The sequence below is a fragment of the Ceratotherium simum genome, chromosome 12 (assembly GCF_057802395.1).
Source record: "Ceratotherium simum simum isolate JZ-2026a chromosome 12, ASM5780239v1, whole genome shotgun sequence".
Lineage (NCBI taxonomy): Eukaryota > Metazoa > Chordata > Mammalia > Perissodactyla > Rhinocerotidae > Ceratotherium > Ceratotherium simum.
In genome coordinates, this window is record NC_141911.1 from 10,284,666 (window position 1) to 10,307,457 (window position 22,792).

The following is a 22,792-nucleotide window of genomic DNA, read 5'->3' on the forward strand; positions in this document are numbered from 1 at the left end:
TCCTCGGTTTTCAGAAGACAGCTACTAGACAGTGTATCAGATATGCTGGGTTTGGTAAATAGGATAACACTAGCTGCTATAACACAAACTTAAAATTTCAATGGCTTAATGCAATAGATTTTATTTTTTGTTTCAAGTAACATTCCCATGTGGACATCGCTATTTAATGGTTGCTTTCTTCCGTATGCTGATCCAGGGACCCAGGCTACAGTCGTCCTGTGGTTCCATCATCCCTAGGGTCCTGGAGTTCTCTATGCAGCTAGCAAATAGAGAAAGAGAAAGTGGATAAGGAACACCCACTTCTTAGCCACCTTGGCCCAAAAGGGACACATCCATCCCAATGTTGAAAATTAGTCATGTGGTCTTGCATCATGCAAAGGGGGTATGAAATGTAATTACTAGATTACATTTAGATGGGCAGAGCTGCCTTCTAGTGTCACTCTACAATATGGGAGGGGAAGCAATTTTGGTAGGCAGTTAGCCACTTCTACTACATTGGTCCTCCAGCTTCATTGGTACATTTCTAATGCTGTGGTGGAGGAAGTATCTTTGGGTCTTCTTACTTAATGTAAGGAGGGGTGAGTGAACAGATTAATGTGATAAATCTGCTCCAACTTCCTATCTCCCTAAGAATTTGTATCCCTTTCTCTTCAATGTAACAAGGAATTTCTGACATAACTGCTTCATTTAATGCGATCCTCTTTTAAATCTAGGTTTTAATTAACCAACCAAGCAAACTATTAGAGCCTCTCCCGTTAAAGCTAGTTTATCAAATCCAGAATGTGTGGTAAATTAACGATATTGGTAAATTTGGCCCAATCCAATGCTGTGTTCTTCCCTCCCTGTTCTAGTGCCCTTTGACTTCATTTCATCAGTATTTTGCAGGTTCATTCTAATATGTTAGCAAAATCCTGCCATTCTTTTGTTGTTTATTGTCCTCTCAGATCTAATTTTTGTATTTTTTCCTGTGGGATATTATGAAACTAAAGAGTATTTAGAAACCTGGAGGTCATGAGAGTTGGTGGGTTGAGTCTTGAGGAGAACTAGCATTCCTTATAAGGTAACTGCGTCATGTGAGGTCATTAGAGGACTTTCAATCAGAGGATGGCCAGAGTTTTCAAAGAGGAAGGAATTTTCTGCTGGCAAGTGAGACTCAGTGGATATGTGGGTTCAAAGTACTCAGATACTGTATTAATCATGCCTTTTTATTGAGCCCTCACACATTAAGCCACAATCTTCCTGCCCTAATCACCCCAGAGCCAGGCACCAGGCAACTAAAGGCAGTCCCTAAACCCCAGAGCCCGCTGATATTATTGAAACTAGACAATCCTAAACGTGCTTAGGCTGCTTAGCCTGCCTCATCCATTTTCCTGCAGAAACCACAATAATGGCTCTTTCACCACATTCTCCCCCTGGTCCTGCCTCTTCACCAACTCTATTGCTTCTCCATGTGGTCCTGCATGGTGTAGTGTGCCCCCTCTTCCGGTGAACCATGAGTAACAAACTATCTTTTCAATGGCAGTCGTTTCCTAATCTGTTGGCTTCACCATACCTGAATAATAATAATACCTACATTTTAAAATAGATACACATAAATCCCCATTTTGGTTTTCAGGTTTCCACCCTTTCTCCAATCCTACCTTTCATATGAGAGACCTATAGGTCTCTCATATGTGGATTCATTTTATATTGTATTTATCAACCAGTATGATTAGATATGGGGCCCAATTTTTGGCTACACTCACCCTGCAACTACATGAGAGAAGATATTTTTTGTATAGCAGGTATAAAAGCTCTCTGGTTCTTTGACAATGACTTTGGCCAAAAATCTAAAACCCTCAGCCTACTAGTTTTTTAAATTTAAGTTCTATTCTAAGCAGTTAGCTTACCCCTGTGGTTCTTGTGTTCTTCATGCCCATCATAATGATCAATTGCAACAACCATTTGGTCTGCCAAAAGCTTGCCTTCAATGGCCACTTTATTCTAAGGTCCTATAGGTGATAATTAAATTGCTACATGCCACAGACTCCCTATATCCCATTTTCAAGTGGAAACAAAGCCATTCAAGTCAGATATCAAACAAAAACCAAATCATAAATCCAATCCTAGACTACCCAACACAACAAAAGAAAAGCACATAACTCCAGAAATAGACCCACATGTATTTTTATGGTCAGCTGATTTAGACCAAGACACCAAAGCAATTCAGTGGGAGAAAAGAAGGTGTTCTCAACTCAATTGGCTGTGCATATGGAAGAAATGAATCTTGATCCATATCACCACACACAGGACAATTGTTTCAAGGTGAATTACAGACCTAAATGTTAAAGCTAAATAATGATAAAATTTCTAGAATAAAACAGTAAAATATCTCCTCAGTATTAGAATAGGCAAAAATTTCTTAGATAGGACTCATCATGCACTAACCAGGAAAGAAAAAGTTGATTAAATGGATGTAATAAAAACTAAAATCTTCTGCTCATTAAAAGACACCACTAAGAAAATAAATAGGTAAAACACAGACTGGGAGAAGATACTTACTATATATATATTGATATATATATATATATATCAACAACTATATATATATATATATATATATATATATCAACAACTCAATAATAAAAAGACAAACAATCCAAATTAAAAATGGGAAAAAGACTTTAATAGGCTTTTCACAAAGAGAGGTACACAAGTGGTCAGTAAGCATACAAAAATGTGTCCAACATCATTTGGAGGGAAATGCAAACTAAAACCATAGCACGATGCCACTGCACACCCATAGAATGGAGAAATTAAAGAGACTGATGCTAGCAAATGTTGGCAAAGATGTGGAGCAACTAGAACTCTTGTCTATTACTGGGGTTGTGGGGTGGGTGGTATAAAATGTTATAACTACTATGGATATCTGGCAGTTTCTTGTAAAGTTAAACAGATACCTATTCTAGACCCAGAAATTTTACTTCTAGGTGTTTACCCAAGAGAAATGAAAACATATACACAAAAGACTTGTTACAAGACCCTTCATAGTAGTTTTATTTTTTTAATAACAGGCCCAAACTGGAAACAGTTCCGGTGCCCATCAAGATGAGAAGGGATAAATGAATTGTGGTGTGAAATATTACCCTGCAGTAATAAGGAGAGAGCTACTGACACAGTCAACAACATAGCTGAACCTCAAAAATATTATGTTAAGCTAAGGAAAACAGACACAAAAAAGTCCATACTATGTTATTCCTTTAATAAAAAGTTCTATAAGCAAAACTAATAATACTCAGTAGAAGAAACTAGAATGGTGTTTGACCCTGGTGGAAGGGGAGGAGAGCGGGAGCAAGTTGGGATTGGTAAGGGAAGGGCTTGAGGGGTCTTTCTAGGGTGATGGAAATATTCTATATCTTGATAGGGGTGTGGGTTACATGGCTGCAAGCATTTTTAAGGACTCATCAAACTATATCCTTAAGATCAGGGTATGTCTCTCTATGTAAGTTATATGTCAATTTGAAGGAGAAAGAACTGCTTTGAGCTCTCGTTTCTTCCTTACAGGATTGACAAAAATCTGTAAGTTTGACAACATGCCTTGTGCTGGAGGCAAAGCTGCCCCCTTCACGCACACACTCCCTGTCACAGGAGCCTGGCTATGTGGCCTGGCTGTTTCACTTTCTCTGTCAGCCTGCTGCCCTGAGCTGGGGGAACAAGACCGTGACCTCTCTCAGTCTTTTCCAGCTTCTGCCTTCTGAGCTTGAAGGCCAGGTTACTGTCACTGCCTCCTCTTACACAAAAAAGAGGAATTTCTTTAAATTTACTTAGCTTTTTCGGGGACACTAGCCCATCTGTTTGTAGCCACATTTCCCTGATTACCAACAGCCAGAATTCTTGTGGTAACTCTGCAGCTTTGGCAAAACTTAACTACACGGTGATTCTTCCTGCCGTCATCCACCTAAATGCTTCTTCGCCTCGCCTCTCTCTAGATTCAGATGGTACCCAGCTGTCCTGTTTTGATTCAGCCCATGGAGGCCAGTGTAGAGAAACTGTCTTTTCATCCTCTTTTTCCTTCCCTCTCAGAATGCATATGCACAAAATTTGATGCGTTCTCTTTTTTGTTTTATTTTCTTGTTGTTGTTCACAGCTCAGGGAATTCCACTTACGGCAAATGCATGTAAAAACACACATCTTTTTGAATATTCTACAACTTTTCCTTCTCTCTTCAAAAATGTGCTGAGTTACCTCAAAAAAGAATGCCACTTATTAAGTCTTGCCTGGTTGAATAAATTTATGCTCATGGCTGACTGCACCAAGGATGGAGAGTCTACCCACTGTTCCAGATGGCCCGAAATGCACCCTTGGACTAAGTTAAACTCTCAGACAGCTGTTTACTGGAACAGCCTCCCAAGGCCTGACTGCTCTTCCTTTGATTCTGTGCTACCCCAGTATTTCTCATTTCCTTTTCTGCTTCAGGGTGAGTTTCTGATGCTGGCGAGCAAAAGTGCCTTGGTTAGTACAACCCATTAGCTATGTGTTTCTTTCCCACCTCATCTCTAGGACATTTATGCTTCAATGATTTCCTGATCCTGAATCTTAGCATTGTTACTCATGATCTTGGAGAGCTAAAAGCAGCATTTATGGGGACTCTGGACCAGGTGGTAGCTATGGAAGCAAAGGAGGGTGAAGAACAAAGATCCTTCTGGAGACCAGATCTATAGGTCTCAGGAAAGAGCTACAAATGAAGGGAGAGAGAGGAGTTGGAATGTTTCTTATTTCAGGAGCAAATGAAATTTGGGAGCTGTCTACCCCTTTGGAAAATGAAAGAAGCTGTGGAAGGACAGCTGTTTGTAAGAGAGGACAGAGTAGGCTTTCTGTTCCAGTCCAAATTCCAGGGGAACCACAGGCCTTTTAGCGGGTCCAAGATATATTTTAATTACTCCTATAGGTATATGATTATTTCTGGTGCAACAAATTGTATGAGACTCTCTCCTCGTAACCTGCACCCCACCCTTGAGCTTATTCCACAAACTGAGAAGGACACTTGGTTTTGAGGCAATACAGTGTTTACTTATGGGGGTAATAGAAGCATCACAAAATACAGTAACAAGATGGCCCACGATGATAGAAGCAAACTGTTCCCGGAGTCTGGCTCATGCCTGTAGGGCTTTCCTGACAGTGTGGTCTCCGTGTTAATCCATAACAGATAATTAGACACCTTCGTGTACACTCCAGGCAGTTTCTCCCGGCCACAGCCCACTCCCCAGCTGACAATGCCCAGCTGGTACCACAGGCTTGTGTTGTTTTTTTTCTGGCAAACCAGAGGCCCCCCACTGTCACCCTAGGAGAGAAAAGTTGTTTGGGAGTGGAAGGGACAGTAGCAAGTTACTCCTATAGCCTATTGAGGTGTGGGCACCTGGCACAAGGCAAAAAGCACTTAGGATGTCTTTTGATGAGGAGACGGCTTTGATTTTGATTAGGCTCTCCAACTCCATGACTGTGCTCCCAGCTCTGTGACTGTCAGAAAAGGTGGCAAACAATTTGGTCAAAAGCAATGGTGATGAATGACAATTTGGTCAAAAAGTGAATATCCATCATCATCATCATCATCATCCAGTTGCATGCATTCATTTTGATGTACTAAGGAGAGGTTTTCTAATCCATTTTGCCTCTAAACACTTTTGTTGTTTTTCAGAATTCTTTCAATTTTTCCCTGGCTTTTTTACTTCAATCCACTTTCAGCCAGCCCATTTTGTTCTTTCTGTAGTGTTCACAAGAGCAAAAAGTAAAAAATAAAAACGAAAATCCACTGTGCCTCGTCATAGGTCATTGGTTGAATACAGCAGGCATACAAACTGATATATACAAAATGCAAAAAATACAAAAATTATGTTGAACTATTATATTGTGGCTTAAAACATTAAATTTTGGGGGAGTGACGTCAGCGTCATGGTGGAGTGAGCTTTCTCGTGAACTCTTCCCCCGACAAGATACAACAAAAGGAACAGTCACAGACCAACAACGGAATCCCAGACAGTGAAAAGCTAGATCAGAAAGATCCACACTGCTGCACATGTGAGAGTGGACTGTGCTGGGCCCCCAGAGGAAGTGGGGAGAGGTAAGGAGCACTCCTCTCCCTCCCCATCAGATCAGCGATCCTGGTCTGCGCGGCTCCCAGAGAGGGGGGAGGGGCGGCCCTTGCGGGGAAACCGAAGCTCTTGGGGCTCTCTCAGCCAGTGGGAAACTCCCGCACAGAGGACTCAGAAGAGCCACAGGGCTACCATCAACATCTGAGCACCCCAGAGTGCGGATAAAGAGGGGTGAACGAGAAGCCCCCCATGTCAGGGACCCAGAGGGCAAAAGAGAGAGCTCCCTGCTCCCTGCAAACCGGACCCTGCAGCTCAACCAACCAGACCAGATCAGACCAAGCGATCTGTGGCAGACCAGATCAAATGACCCGACCCGCGGATCACAGCGGAAAAAAACAAAAAACAAAAAACTGAAGATCGCAGCAGAAAAACTGGGGCAGAGCCCAGGGGGCTTAGACTACACAGCCCTTTACCACCACACAGTGGCGGCGGGTGGAAATTGCAACCAGCGATTTCCAGGATGAGAAAAAACAAAACCAACACAGGAACCACAATGCAAAGTATATGAAATCACCAGACCAAAAACAAAATGACAAGCACCCAGAAATCAACCCCAAAGACACAGAAATCCATAATCTAAATGACAGAGATTTCAAAATAGCTATCATAAAAACACTCAACGAAATACGAGACAACACAAACAATTCAATGAGATTAGGAGTTTCTTCACAAAAGAGATTGAAACCAGAAAGAAAAACCAATCAGTGCTGATGGAGATGAAGAACACAATGGAGGAGATAAAGGAGAATCTGGAATCTTTAAAGAACAGAGCTGACAATATGGAGGAAAGAATTAGCACTTTAGAGGATAGGAATACAGATATGCTCCAGATGGAAGAGGCGAGAGAACTAAGACTAAAAAGAAATGAAGAAAGACTCCGAGAAATATCTGACTCTATTAGAAAATGTAACATAAGAATTATAGGTATTTCTGAGGGAGAAGAGAGGGAAAGAGGAACAGAGAGCCTATTCAAGGAAATAATAGCTGAGAATTTCCCAAATCTGGCGAAGGAACAGGAAATACCAGTAAGCAAAGCCAACAGGTCACCTAAATATATTAACAGACAAAGGCCTTCTCCACAACACCTAGTGGTAAGGCTAGCCACGGTCAATGACAAAGAAACGATATTAAGGGCAGCTAGACAAAAACAAAAAATAACGTACAAAGGAACTCCCATCAGGCCTCAGCGGATTTCTCAACAGAAACTTTACAGGCTAGGAGAGACTGGAATGATGTATTCAAAATACTGAGAGACAAAAACTTTCAGCCAAGAATACTCTATCCAGCAAAAATATCCTTCAAATATGATGGAGAAATAGTAACTCTCCCAGATAAACAAAAGCTAAGAGAGTTCATGGCCACGAGACCCCCACTACAAGAAATACTCAAGAAGGCCCTCAGGCCTGAAAAAAAGAAGAGAAAAGGAATACAAAGCTTGGAGCAAGGAGAAAAAAAGTAGATAAATTCAGAAAAATAGTAGATCTTTACCAGAATAGGTTAGCAACCACTTAAATACTAAATTCAAAGATCAAAGGAAGAAACTCATCAAAAATAAATTTAACCTCATCACTGTAAACACACAGCCACAACACAAGATAGAATAAGGTATAACAAGAACAACTTAGAAGAGGAAGAGGAAAGTGATTGAATTGACTTAGTATAAGGAAATAGGAGGCCATCAGATAATGGACTATCTCATACACAAGATTTTTTACACAAACCTCAAGGTAACCACTAAACAAATAATCAAAACAAAACCACATAGGATAGACAAAGAGAAAACTAGAAGAGTCATAAGACAGAACAACCAAACTGAATTGGCAGTCCGAAACAAATGGGACAAGAAACAAAGGAAATGCAAAAGAACCAGAAAATAAGTGACAAAACAGCAACATTAAGCCCTCATATATCAAGAATTACCCTAAATGTAAATGGATTGAACTCTCCAATCAAAAGATACAGAGTGGCAGGATGGATTAAAAAGCAAGACCCAACAATATGCTGCCTTCAGGAAATACATCTTAGCACTAAAGACAAGCACAGGCTCAGAGTGAAAGGATGGAAGACAATAATCCAAGCTAATGGCAAACAAAGGAAAGCAGGTGTTGCCATACTCATATCAGACAAAGTAGACTTCAAGATAAAACAGGTTAAGAAAGACAAAGAAGGGAAATATATAATGATAAAAGGGACACTTCATCAAGAAGACATATCACTTATAAATATATATGCACCCAACATAGGAGCACCAATGTACATAAAGCAACTATTAACAAACCTAAAAGGAGACATCAACAACAACACAATAATAGTAGGGGATCTTAACACCCCACTTACATCAATGGATAGATCATCCAGACAAAAAGTCAATAAAGAAATAGTAGACTTAAATGAAAAACTGGACGAGATGGACCTAGTAGACATATACAGAGCACTCCATCCAAAAACAGCTGACTACACATTCTTCTCAAGCGCGCATGGAACATTCTCTAGGATAGACCGTATGTTGGGAAACAAAGCAAGCCTCAATAAATTTAAGACCTATACAATGAGAACTACAAGACATTATTGAAAGAAATCCATGATGACACAAAGAAATGGAAAGATATCCCATGCACATGGATTGGAAGAATAAACATAGTTAAAATGTCTATATTACCTAAAGCAATCTACAGATTCAATGCAATCCCAATCAGAATCCCAATGACATTCTTCACAGAAATAGAAAAAAGAATACTAAAATTTATATGGGGCAACAAAAGACCCCAAATAGCTAAAGAAATCCTAAGAAAAAAGAACAAAGCAGGAGGCATCACAATCCCTGACTTCAAAACATACTACAAAGCAATAGTAATCAAAACAGCATGGTACTGGTACAAAAACAGACACACAGATCAGTGGAACAGAATTGAAAGCCCAGAAATAAAACCACACGTATACGGACAGCTAATTTTCAACAAAGGTGCTAAGAACATACAATGGAGAAAGGAAAGTCTCTTCAATAAATGGTGTTGGGAAAACTGGACAGCCACATGCAAAAGAATGAAAGTGGACCATCTGCTATCACCATTCACAAAAATTAACTCAAAATGGATCAAAGACCTGAAGGTGAGACCTGAAACTATAAAACTCATAGAAGAAAATATAGGCAACACACTATTTGACATTGGTTTTAAAGGAATCTTTTCGGATGACATGCCTACCCAGACTAGGGAAACTAAAGAAAAAATAAACAAGTGGGAATTTATTAGATTAAAGAGCTTTTATAAGACAAATGAAACCAGAATCAAGATGAACAGACAACCAACCAGCTGGGAGAGAATATTTGCAAAACATACATCTGACAAGGGGTTGATCTCCATAATATATAAAGAACTCACACAACTGAACAACAAAAAAACAAACAACCCGATCAAAAAATGGGCAGAGGAAATGAACAGACACTTCTCCAAGGAAGATATACAGATGGCCAATAGGCACATGAAAAGATGTTCAACATCACTAATCATCAGGGAAATGCAAATCAAAACAACACTAAGATACCACCTCATGCCCGTTAGAATGGCTATAATCACCAAGACAAAAAACAACAAGTGTTGGAGAGGATGTGGAGAAACAGGAACCCTCATACACAGCTGGTGGGAATGCAAACTGGTGCAGCCTCTATGGAAAACGGTATGGAGATTCCTCAAAGAATTAAAAATAGAGATGCCCTATGACCCAGCCATCCCACTACTGGGAATCTATCCAATGAACCTGAAATCAACAATCCAAAGAGGCTTATGCACCCCTATGTTCATAGCAGCATTATTCACCACAGCCAAGAAGTGGAAGCAACCCAAGTGTCCCTCGTCTGATGATTGGATCAAGAAAATGTGGTATATATATACAATGGAATACTACTCAGCCAGAAAAAAAGACAAAATCGTCCCATTTGCAACAACATGGATGGGCCTGGAGCGTATTATGTTAAGTGCAATAAGCCGGAAAGAGAAAGACAAAGACTGTATGATCTCACTCATATGTGGAATATAAACCAACACATGGACAGAGAAAACTGTACTGTGGTTACCAGGGGCAGTGGGGGTGGGGGGTGGGCACAAGGGGTGAAGGGAGTCATATATATGGTGATGGACAAACAAAAATGCACAACCCAAAATTTCACAATGTTAAAAACCATTAAAACATCAATAAGAAACAAAACAAAACAAAACAAAAAACATTAAATTTTGAACAACTTACAAATTTTAAAACATCATGAAAAAGATTGCCAAATAAGCACAAGTAAGTGGAACAGACAACATTGACATGAAAATTGAGGAATACAGACACTACCTTTCACGCCCCCAAAGCTTTTAGACCATTTTTAAAATTCTATTAAAGAATAATGCATCTTCATTAAAAATTCAGAAAACTCAGATATGGGAAAAGAACATGAAGAATACCCATAACTATATAAATAAGTACATTTATATATAAACACACACATGATTGCGTATGAGAAGACTATTTCAGGTAGGACACAGTAACATGGTAACAATGGTTTCTCTGGCGAGTGAACCAGAGAACAAACGTAAGAGGTAAACTTCCTCTTCACTGTACACCCATCTGTACCACTTGCATTTTCTTTACCATGTACTCAAATAAATAAATGAAGTAAACAACACTTCTGATTCCAACCATGCAGAGGCAACTCCTTAGTCAAACATAACTTTCCACATCTTTCATATGCAAATATGCATCTATTGGTATTATTTTACAGACATAGGCTCGGGCGGTACATGTTGTTTCACAGCTGACAAAGATTTATTATTGAAAATATTAAGTGACATACAAAAATGTTGAAAAGAAGCACCATTCAACGATATGCCAAAAATCCAAATACAGAACGAATAAACAAAAAACCCAAAAAACTGGATATGGGTTTATTTGATTTTTTTAATCAGATTGTTATTATCATGAACAAATTGCTGTGCCCATCAACTTACTTTGAACCAAATTATTCTTTACCAAATTCCTTGAAGTCATTGGAAATTCCCATGACCTTTCTTTAAAGTAAAGAATTATAATCGCTTCCCTGGAGATGAGGGGATCTACGGGAAAGATGTTGGGCAGAATAGCAGTTCTTTAAGTTAAGAACTTAAATTTCTGGAGCTAAACAGACCTTGGTTCAACCCCAGGGTGAATATTTAGCTGAGAGAATGTGAAAATTTTCTTCAGCATTTCAAGGCTCGGTTTTTATGCTGGTGATAATAATTGTACCTCTCCCACAGGACAGCTGTGTGAATGGAAAGAAATGACGGCTGTAAAGCGCTATGCCCGACCCTCGTATATGGTGAGCCTGTGCTCAATGGTAGCTCCCAGCATTTTTGTGAATTTTTGTTGAACCAGGCAAATCTAGGCATGGCCAGGCTGGGCTGCTGGATTTGGAGCCCCGTTTCTACTGGAACCCAAAAGATGGCTCTAATACCAGAAGTCAGTGTTCCTTCATTAGAATTCTAGGTCTGTTATTTAGCTTGCTGGTGTGTCCTCTGCAAGGCTCTCAGCTTCCCTGATCCTCAGTTTCCCCATCTGAAATAGGCCCACTTCCTAGGGCTAGTTCATAACCCTTTCATGTAATATTTGTGGAAGCAGTTTATATGCTATTGAGCATTGAACAAGTGTAAGAGATGGTGATGGAGAACATGATATTGCAAACATTTACTATGACCCTCCTCTGCTCCCTGTGGGTCTAAGTGCCTTTGTGCATTGGTTCACTTAATTTTCACAATGGACCTAAAAGCTAGGAACTCTTAGTATTCCCATTTTACAGATGAGGAACTCTGAAAGGGCACAGGCACAGAGAGAAGTCACAGGGAATAAGTGGAGGAGCCCCGAGGGAAACTGCACCCCAAAACACTACCCTGCACTGCCCCCCTTTGCTTACAGAGCATCTGTCCTGAGTTGAATAGCATCCTTCCCAAATTCATGTCCACCTGGAACCTCAGAATGTGACCTTATTTGGAAATAGGGTCTTTGCAGATATAATTATTTAAATTAAGATGAAGTCTTACTGGATTAGGATGGGCCATAATCCAACGACTGGTATCCTTATAAGAAGAGAAAACAGAGGAGACATACACACAGGTGAGAAGGCTGTGTGAAGATGGAGGCAGAGATTGGAGTGATGCAGTTACACTCTAAGGAGCGCCAGGGATTGCTGGCAACCATCAGAAGCCAGAAAGAGTAAGGAAGGATCCTCCCCTAAAGCCTCAGAGTGAGCTTGGCCCTGCCGATGCCTTGATTTGGGACTCCTGGACTCTGTGAGAGAATACATTTCTGTTGTTTTAATTCATCCTGTTTGTGGTAATTTGTTATAGCAGCCTTAGGTAACTGAAACAGACAAGGGAGAGGGGAGCCAATTATCCTGGAAATGTTGGCCAGCACTCTGTGGCAGTCCCTCTCCAAGCAAAGGACAAGCTCCCTTACCTGGCAGGCGTCCTTCCCACCTTGAGGATTCCCAGCACACAGCATGTTCTTGGTGAGCATAGGCACCACTTCAGAGCACATGTTCCATTTGACCAGCTTAATGTCGACTTTCTGCAGCTCTGGATTTATACCTTGCATAGGAACTGACCCAAAGAAGAAGCAGATGGGGAGAGACCCTGAACTCAAAGTGGTCCCTTTAGGTTGAGGTCAAGCACCCACCCCCATCATGTCCTTTCACCTCAACAATGAAAGAACTACCTTATGGCCCAGAGAACAACCCAAATTTGGACTGAATGAGGAGGAGGTGTGAGTGGTGTCTGGGAGACTCTCAAGCCCACCCTCTCTGAATGCAGAGCTCCCCAGGACCGAGTCTCTACTGAATCTCAGCCTGAGCGTGCCATCTTCTACCCTGCAGAAGGTGCCAGTGTCCAGCTAAGGTCCTAAAAAGATGTTTTGTTTAAATCCATAAGGATGTAAAGAGAACTCATGATGACAAGTTCTGTCCTGGGGCCCATGGCACGTAAAGATGGGCTTAAGTCATGTCAGGGCCTTTGGGGAGTTCATTACCTATGGAGGAGATGAGCCCAACACCTAGAATGTTCACTCCCTGAAGGTGGGGACATTTTCCTCTTGGTATATTACTGAGCCTAGAACACTGCCTGGTACATAGAAGAAGTTCAATGAACATACGCTGAATAAAGAGTGAGGAACTCCAAGTTAAGAAGGTGGCGTTTTTTTAAAGCTCATGAAAAGCTTCTAAGGGCAATTCCCAATGAAGAATTCTAAAACAACTCTGAGCTTTGGGACCACATGGGAGTCCATGTACAGCCATTAGGTGCCTACTTGGAAGAGCAGCATTGACTGGAATTTTTTTTTCTGCTCTGTTGATTATGAGGCAAGACGCGTTTACCAAGAAGAAAGACAAAAGGGCACATTTTGTGGGTGGGCTGGGAAAAGTGGCAGGGGTGGGTTACAGGTTGACGCTATAAGGCCAAATTTATATTCAGTTTATCCCCTTCTCCTTGGCCTAGGTCTGTGGTTTTCAGATATTTTAGCTGCAAAGCCCTTGATCACAGGAAAGCAGAGCTGACACCATCCATTGGAGCAGAGCTGCTCTGGCTGACAGTAATGTGGACTTCTTGCAGCCCGGTCCTTTTCGCTGCCCTTTTGCCCATCAATACATCCCTCAAAATTCTTCCAAATCACCCCTCGGACTCTGAAAACTTCTGCCCGGGTTATCACTGAGGCCCTATTTAGGGTTTATGTCTCAAAATATGGACATAAAACTGGCTACAGGAGCCCAGGAAGGCCCGTGAAGGATGGCTACCATGTGGACTGAGGAGAAGGTTCATCATAGGACATTAAATGAGAACTTGAAGTCCCTAAATCCACCAGACAGACTTCCCAGAACCTCCAGAGTTTGCTTCTCATTTCAAACAGCAGCCAGGGTGCCCCGCCATGCCCCACTGGGTTGGGCTATAGTAACTCACTGGTAAAGCCCCATCCAGTCACCCAGCAGTTTCTCCATCTCTGTATGTCAGTGACCTCTGAAAGGCAGATGGGTGCTTTGTTGGCACTCAGGTTAAATGGGGATTTGAGCAAGAGCAAAGCAATGTCATTATCCATGAGCCAGCTATCAAAATAAGGGTGAGTAATTAGCTTGTCCACTTTCATCTTCGTCAAGTTCTTGGTGTTAAAGATTCCTTGACCGTGTATGATCTCCAAGGTAGATCTTGTTTCAAAACAAAAGAAAGAGAAAAAAGGTAAGTGGTGAAAGGGCAAAAGGTGAGCCTTAAGAGAAAATTCCACCAGTCTAGGGCTGTGATTCTGAGCACTGAGGGGAGGGAGGCATCTGGGGCGGCCACGGACTTGGCATAGAGCTGGGAAAAGAGCCCCGACTGAGCAGCAGGAGACGGACCTGACTTCCAGTCCTGCCCTGTTGCCAACCAGCTCTTGGCCTGATGGCCCCTTACTTAGGCAAATTCCCTTATAAATTTCATCAAAAAATGTGTAGGAAGCCATGCTATGCACAAGTAATTGGGGACTTGACCTTGATTTGCAAGAATGACTGGATTGCCTAAATAACAAACTCCTGGGAAGTTTCTCAGAAATATTGATTTGTGGACTTGAGTTAAGGCCGCGCCTAAGGAGCATCTGTCATGCAGCCAGGCCTGGCGCCCTGCCCTCAGGTCCTGATCCCTTCTAGGATTCTCTGACTCTGTAGTCACTGGCAGCCTACTCTCTCCCCGAGTGAGAGCAAGTGCTTAGGAAAGTACTTTCCAGAGGTTTGGACTAGGACCACATGCACTTGGCAAGATGCTGAGGAGTCCAAGAAACATTTGTTCTGCCATTTGGGTCCCACACAAGAGGTAAAACATCCTAGGAGGAGAGCAGAGTCTCTTCCACCTGTGAAGTGTGATGTTCAACTACACGGGCATATATTTAGCCTCCTGGTATTATGTTCTATGGCTGACAAACCTGGGTAGATGTTCCAAAAAGATAATAAGCATGTAGGGGTAAATATTCTACCACACTGGTTAAAAAAAATGCTATTTGCAATACTTACTTATTTTTGTTGATGAAGCAATGGGATGCAGTTAGAATCCACCACTCACTGAGGATGGATCCTCCACAGAGATGGCTCCCTTGGTGAAGAATACTCACTTGCCATGGGAAATCTATAATGTCTGCAGGTTCCCCGCCTGTGATTTTCAAAGTTTCTGACTTCTCAGATTTGGTCCTTATTCTTTGGCCACATGTCACTAAAAGCAAAAAGAGGGAAGAAGGAGGAGAGACCAGGGCCCAACAGTCGAGCTTGGTTGGCTTGGAGAAAACTTAAGTACAACGCCCGCTTCTCCTTGGCCTCCAGCACATAGATAGCAGTGGCTTAGCCAGGTTAACAGCAGGTGGGAGAGCCATCAAATGAAAATGATGCCCCCCCATGCCTAAGGGCACCCCAATTGTGAGAACATGCTTGTGGGGTGCAAGAGCTACTGCCTTCACCATAGCTTTGCTTCTAGGAAGAGTCTCCCTCTGAGGGCCTGTTGGGAGGGGCACACAACCACAAGCCCTGGGGCTGGGTCTTTCTATTGTACCCCAGTAAGGAAGCCCAAGGGGGAACATTCATTTATTTGAAATTAGACCTCAGCGTCCTCTGAAAAACAGGGCCTTGGTGTGGTGTCTTGGGATGCACATTTTCACGGGCTTCTCCACACGGGTGACATAGACACCAAAAATTCTACAAGCAAAGGGAAACTGGTCAGCGCCTTCCTTCCTGCCTGATTCCTCTCCTGCATTTCCTGTAGTGGTTAGTGGCAGCATCTTTCACCCAATTTTAATTCTAGGGATCATTCCAATTGCACCTTGAGAGGAATAAAAATTTTGACATTTCCTATGTGATAGGATCGTTTTGACATAAAATAATTAATTTAATTCTTAATTAATTAACAAACCCCATGGACAACTGAAATTATTATTGCCCCATTTTAAAGGTAAGCCAACAGAGGCAAGTTTAAGGTTAGGACATCTGGCCAAGACGCAAAAGCTTATATATAATTGAGCTAAGATTTGAACCTAGGCAGTCTGCTTCCAGAGTCTGTTCTTATAACCACTGGGAAAACTGCCTTTCAAATGTTAAGCATGCTTATACATAGGGAGAAAAGGTAATGCTATTCAAAGTTTTCACAGAAAAGTACAAGATGAAAGCTATATCTATTCAAACCATCTCCACACCACACATCACCACCACCACCGTTACCATCACCACACATCACCATAGCCACACAGCCCTACTACTACACAACCCACCACCACACAACCCCCCCACCACATGTCCCACCACATGTCCCCACGCTACACGTCCCTGCCATGTCACCATCATCACACCACTCCTCACTACCACATTTTACTGCCACCAGAGCACATCGCCACCACTGCTGCTGCTTATCTCTGCCTTTAAGTTTCTCTCCTCCAACTTCCCTGGCCCTTTCAGCCCCTAGAAGTGCCCTGCTCCTTCCTATCTTGGGGCTTTTCCCCATGCCTCTGCCAGAAAGACAGGCTCCTCCTTCATCTGTCTCGCCCCTCTTTGCCTGTTTAATTCCTGTGTATCCTTCACATCTTAGCTCACTTATGAAATCCTTTTAGAAATCTTCTTTGTCTTTCAATATTACATAAGCTACCTTCAGTTTACTTTCTTATTCAACACCCTCCCCTCCCCTCAGAACACTAATAACAGTAATTAAACATTAGTGAAACTGTTAGTTTAGTCTATTTCTTCCTTTAAATTGTAATCTCTATGAGGGCGGGAACCATGTCCAGCTAATTTTCATATCCCCATTACCCACCTTAGAGACTGGCATGTGGTAGAAACCCAACACTACTTATTGAATAAATGGATGGATGGATGGATGGGTGGATGGGGTGGGCAATAAAGATCTGAACATCCCTAAAATCCTTGACCTACCAATGACCTGTACAGCTGATCAGGAAGTGAGGGACCTCAGTTCAAAGATGCTATTTCACACCACACTCATGGAGGCAGCTGCCCTTTGAGTTCCTAAATTAGCAAGCCTGTGGGGGAAGGGGAGAGTAAATGACCCAGAGAGGTGTCATCTCATTTGAAGAGGCAAAGAAAGACTAAGTAGCTGGTGCCCAGGAATACTTGTGTCACCCCCATTCCTCCCATCAAGGGAGAAATGTTTTGGCATTCCCAGTGGAACAGCACACATTGCCAGCAACCTGCAATCTCACATGGAAATATTGAATTTTGGGGGCCAACGAAGGAATCTTGGAATTAAAATACAATAAAGCAGTGTTGGATCTCTGAGAATTTTTTAGAATAATAATTTGTGGAAGTTTAAACAAAATTACTGATGATTAGAAGTTAGATTGGATTCACAATTAAAAAGCCCCAATATGTAGTCTTTTTGCTACATAATGATAGCTACCAATTCTTGAGCACCTACTATGAGTCAGCCTCTGTATTGTGTGTGTGTGTACGTGAGGCATTTAATAATCCCAGCGAACCTCTAAATTATGTTTTATCACCATGAGAGATCATGGTATTGCCCAAGGTCTTTTAGCTTGTAAGAGGCAGATGGGGATTTTTCAGCCAAGTGTGTCTGGTTCTAAAGCCCAACTGTCTGTTCATCTTGCTCATAGCTTGCGTGGTAGTCTATATTTCAGCAAAGCTTCTGTTCACTTCTTTGAGTATCTTATTTAGCTAAAATGATGGTATGTGGTTTGGATGATTGCTCTCTAAGGAGAACCTCAAACAGGTTGAGACATTACATCTAAAGCACTGATCATCAACTCTGTGTCCACCTGGAAGGGAAGCTTTCTGGAGCAAGGCAGGGAGAAGGTTTCACCTGGACAGCTAAGTCTGATCTGTCTGCAGTCCTCCATGTAGAACAAGTCCAAAGGTGCATCTAAGCTTAGCAGAAAAAAGGATCATGATCTATCAACAATGTCTGCTGAAGGTTCTGAGGTTTTGGAGCAGCAGCAGGAGAGCAAGCCAGGCTAGTGTTAATAGATGCCTTTAAAATTTAAATGGGTAAAAAGTCATCTCAAACTTGGGGAAAAAAGTGCATAATAATGCATGACACAAAACTGAACGAGAATGACTATTACAGAAGACAAAATTGAGATTGAAAATTGTCTGGTCAGATCTGAATCCTGGACATGAACCATCAACAAGGAACAGACATAAAGTCTTACAACTCTCATAGAAAAGTAAGGGATCCATGGGCCAGCCCCGTGGCTTGGTGGTTGAGTGAGCGCGCTCCACTGCTGGCGACCCGGGTTCGGAGCCCGGGCTCGCACCGACGCGCTGCTTCTCCGGCCATGCTGAGGCCGCGTCCCACATACAGCAACTAGAAGGATGTGCAGCTGTGACACACAACTATCTACTGGGGCTTTGGGGGGAAAATAAATAAATAAAATCTTTAAAAAAAAAAAAAAAAAAGAAAGAAAAGTAAGGGATCCATGGGCCAGCCCCGTGTCTCAGCGGTTAAGTGCGCGCGCTCCGCTGCTGGGGGCCTGGGTTCACATCTGGGGCGCGCACCGACGCACCGCTTCTCTGGCCACGCTGAGGCCGTGTCCCACATACAGCAACTAGAAGGATGTGCAACTATGATGTACAACTATCTACTGGGGCTTTGGGGGAAAAAGAAATAAATAAAATTATAAAAAATACATATATATAAAAAAAAAAAAAAAGAAAAGTAAGGGATCCAAAGCTTGAGACTGTGAGGGGAGCCTCTGCCTGGAAGTTTTGCACATGAAAATATCAACCACAAGATGCTGACGAGATGTCTCAATGGCTATGCTCTCCACTTCACAGACTGCAGCATTTGATTGGTCATTGGTCTGGGGCTTCAAGGTGTAAGAATGACATTAACAAATGGAGTGTATTCAGAGGTGAGGAGCCAGCACAAGCCTTATATTATAAGGAGCACAAGAGGAAAGAAGACTCAGATGGGCCTTCAGACTCCTGCAGGATTTTCTTAAAGATGAGGCATCAGGCTTGTTCAGATGTAGCATCAGTGGGTGGAAACTGTAGGGTAGTATGAAAAATCTTACAGAAGTGTAAAAAATCTGGTATATTGTTATATTCCACTTTGTTGGAAATTACACAGAATTGAGGCTGACTTGGACAATTTGAGACCTGTGGTTGTAAAATTTAGGAGAGTCCCTGTGAGCCCAAGGAACTTGTATATTCTTTAACATAAAAATGAACTTGGTGGAATTTCTCTATAGTAGAACAGGCTACCTGTAGAGTCTTCAGTTTTCTCACCCATAAAACGAGAGGGTTCAATAGAATCATCTTTAAGATTTTTTCCAGTTCTTAGGCTCTGTACAGTTCAAAATGGTGAGGGGGAAATATTTTTACTCAAATTACATTAATGTGAAACATAACTATCCTTATTTAATTTCTTATATATAAACATTGAAGCAAATTTTAGCTTCTTTATTCTTAACTTTTCCTTAAGAGGTATATGATTTCAATTACAACACTTTAAATGCTGCATTGGTATTGAAGTTAGGCTGCCACTGATCGTGCAAACTGAAATGTGAATGTATTTACATGAAACGTCTTATTCAAGTACAAAAATTATTCCATATTTTTATATGCTTAATGGTTCAACTTTGTTGAAAATTGCATAGAATTAGGGCTGACCTAGAAAATAGGAGACCTGTGGTTGTGAATTTTAGGAGAGTCCCTGGGAGCCCAAGGGATTTATATATTCTGTAGACAGAGAACTGAATGAATTCTTGGGTCTGCCAGCCCCACAGGGCAAAACTCCTGGTGGGGGAGTTCAGAGATGTTTCCTTGCAAGTTCCACTGGAATGAAATCACTTCAAACTCTAGATTTTTCCCAAGTGACTGATTGAGCCAGACCCAGGATGTGACCAATCAGATTAAGATAGGGAGGTCTCATTTCAGCTTTTTAGTCCAAAGTGGCTTCTCTTCCCCTGCACTATCAGGGCGTCTGAGAAATTCTTTTTCCCTGGAAAGATCCTATCAACGTGTTGGTGACTATGAGAGAAAGAGGAGCATGACTGGAGAGACAGAACTCGAGTCTGCAGAATGCACTGTGGTTTTAGCGTGGAAAGTTCCTAGCTCTGTCCCAGCTAGCAGGGCACCTGGTGAAGAGGGAAGGATGTGAGATTTGATGTCAGGAGTTCTGAGTTGGCTCCATTGTTTGATAGATGTGTAACTTGGAGCCACTGATGCAACCTCTCTGAGCTTCAATGTCCTCATCTGTAATACAAGACAAACATCAGCACAGCCTGCTGCCTGTTTTCTCATGTAACATTGATTTAGAGGGATGGCGTTTGGCTTCATTCTAGTTTAGAACAAAGAGAAAGAAGTCTGATTTTGCCCAAGACTCTTGGTTCAATCTGGGTCATCTCTGGGTAAAATTTCACTGGAGAATGCGCTTGCTGGTTGTCCTACATCTATGGCCATTCCTTCCCCTACTCTTGTTGAATCCTTCTCTTCTTCCAAAACCTAAGGCTCAATCCACGGACCACTTCTCTCTGCATGCACTTTGGCTAGAGTATCTCAGCCCAGCCATAACTTAAAATATCATCTTTGTACAGATGATCTCCCATTTATCCCCCTCAGACCTCTCCACTGAGCGCCCAACTCATTTAACCAACTGCCCTACTCAATATCGTACAAGAATGTCTAAGAGGCAACTCAAACTTAATGCGGCCCAAACTGAATTATTGACTTACCTGACCCCGCTCCAAATCTGCTTTCTTACAATCCTTCCATGGTTCAATAAATGGTACCCACATTCATCTGTTTGCTTAGATGAGAGAAACACCTACATGTTATCCTTGACTCCTCTTCTTTCTCACTCCCTACATCCAGCGTATCAGCCAGGTCAGTCAGCACTACCAAACGATATCCAGCAACCAACCATTTCTCTCCATCCCCACTGCTGTGAACCCATCCAGGCCATCATCCTCTCATGCCCACTAACTCATCTCCCTGCTTCCACTCTTGCCCCTGCACAGTCTATCCTCTGTCGCGGCCAGAACATCTTTCTCAAGCGCCTCTCATTTCTCACTGCCGTTTAGACTCTCTGACGGCTTCCTATTGTAATCAGAATAAAACTCAAAGTCCTTACTGTGCCTTTATGAGGCTCTCCACTGACCTCTCTGAGCCCATCTTTCTTCAGTGCCCCTTCCCATTCACTCTGCCCCAGCTACACTAGCCCATCTGCCTCTAAAACATACCGAGCTATTCACTGCTCGGGGTCGTTGCGCTTTCTGTCATTTCAGCTCGGAAATATGTCTCCTTCCCATCAGGTGGGTCTCAACCCAAGTCTCAACATCTCAGGAAGGCTTTCTGTGACCACCTCCTCCAACAGTCTCAACAACCATCTGCAGACCTTCCATCACATTAGCCTATTTTGGCTGCTTCACACCATTTAACAGGAATTGAAATTAACTTACTTATTTACTCATTTATGTGTTTAATACTTTCTTCCCCTCACTAGATAGTAAAACTGCTTAAGGGTGGGAGATGAATTTGTCACTCTCTGTTAGAAACCCATCTCCTACAACAGCTCCCAGCATGTGGTAGAGGATGGATATTTGTCAGCCAACAAATCGACTGAATATAACACAGGCTCCATAAGTGCTCAGGACTCAGGGAGATGAATCCATAGTAGGTATTAATCCACTGCCTTCATTATAATTATAGCATGTTATGGTTTTGCATTAGACCAGTTAGGCTTCACATGATCCTTCAGAATGTTTTCAAAGAGAAAGCAGCAGAGAAACACATTTTTAGGACCACACATGACCTTAAAGCTGCAGGATGTGGCTAGTTGGCATCTCCAGCTTGACAGCTGGTTACTCCTCTCAGAGGCCTTACTCACATTGGCCATGCACTCTGGAAAACTCTGGTGTTTAACATAGATATTAAATACAAACAGACACACACACACACACACACACACACACACACACACACCAGGCTCCTCCACATCTAACTTTAAAGTTGGGGGTGTAGGAGCAATGATCGGGAAGTCTGGTCCAGAGGCCCTCTGCATCAGATTCACCTGAGGGGCTTATTAAAAGTTCAAGTCCCTGGATCCCACCCAGAACTAATGAATCAGCATCCTAGGACTTGACCTTTTGAACAAGCTCCCCAGGTGATTCTCCTGCCTGCCAAGGAGTAAGCGCCCTCGTGAGGCACAAACACAAGAATGCCAGGAGAGACCTACGTGCCAGACATCTGTGTACCCAGGGCAGTAGCAGGGCGACTGGCAGCAGAAGCACTGCTCTTCCCTCCCTCCATCCTTTCATTGGCCCTGGTCTTGACTCAAGCTGATGGAGAGGCTTCAGGTGAGGCTGGGCATGTTCAATTCAAAGGGACCCAGTAAGGGCTTTGTTCTCTGTGTCTGCTATCTCACAGCCCAGCCTGACTGCCGAGGTCACAATAGGGCACTGGGTGGAGCTGGCTCGGTCCAGACAAGGCAGCCGAGTGGCATCCTGGACCCAGGACCTGAGGACTTCCATGAGCCGGTCCTCCGGGATGTGGAGGTCAGTGTGACACTGGGGGCTAGAGGCAGTGGAGTGGGAGGACTCTACACCAGTTGGGTTCTTGCAAGTCGGGGCATCTCAGATCTACTAATGTGTCAGGACAAAAGAGCTGAAGGCACTTCCCAGGAGAAAGG

General features: G+C 42.5%; 1 protein-coding gene across 1 annotated transcript; it reads right to left on the reverse strand.

Moving 5' to 3' along the window:
- Positions 1-5,050: 5,050 nt before the first annotated feature.
- LOC106802316 (serine protease 52-like) lies at positions 5,051-22,421 on the reverse strand. The gene is made up of 5 exons (XM_014789871.2): positions 22,340-22,421; positions 15,163-15,358; positions 14,087-14,328; positions 12,597-12,739; positions 5,051-5,320 (listed from the first exon to the last, which is right to left on the reverse strand). Exons 1-5 carry the CDS (start codon positions 22,419-22,421, stop codon positions 5,051-5,053), a joined length of 933 nt encoding a protein of 310 aa, XP_014645357.1.
- Between the last annotated feature and the right edge of the window lie 371 nt (positions 22,422-22,792).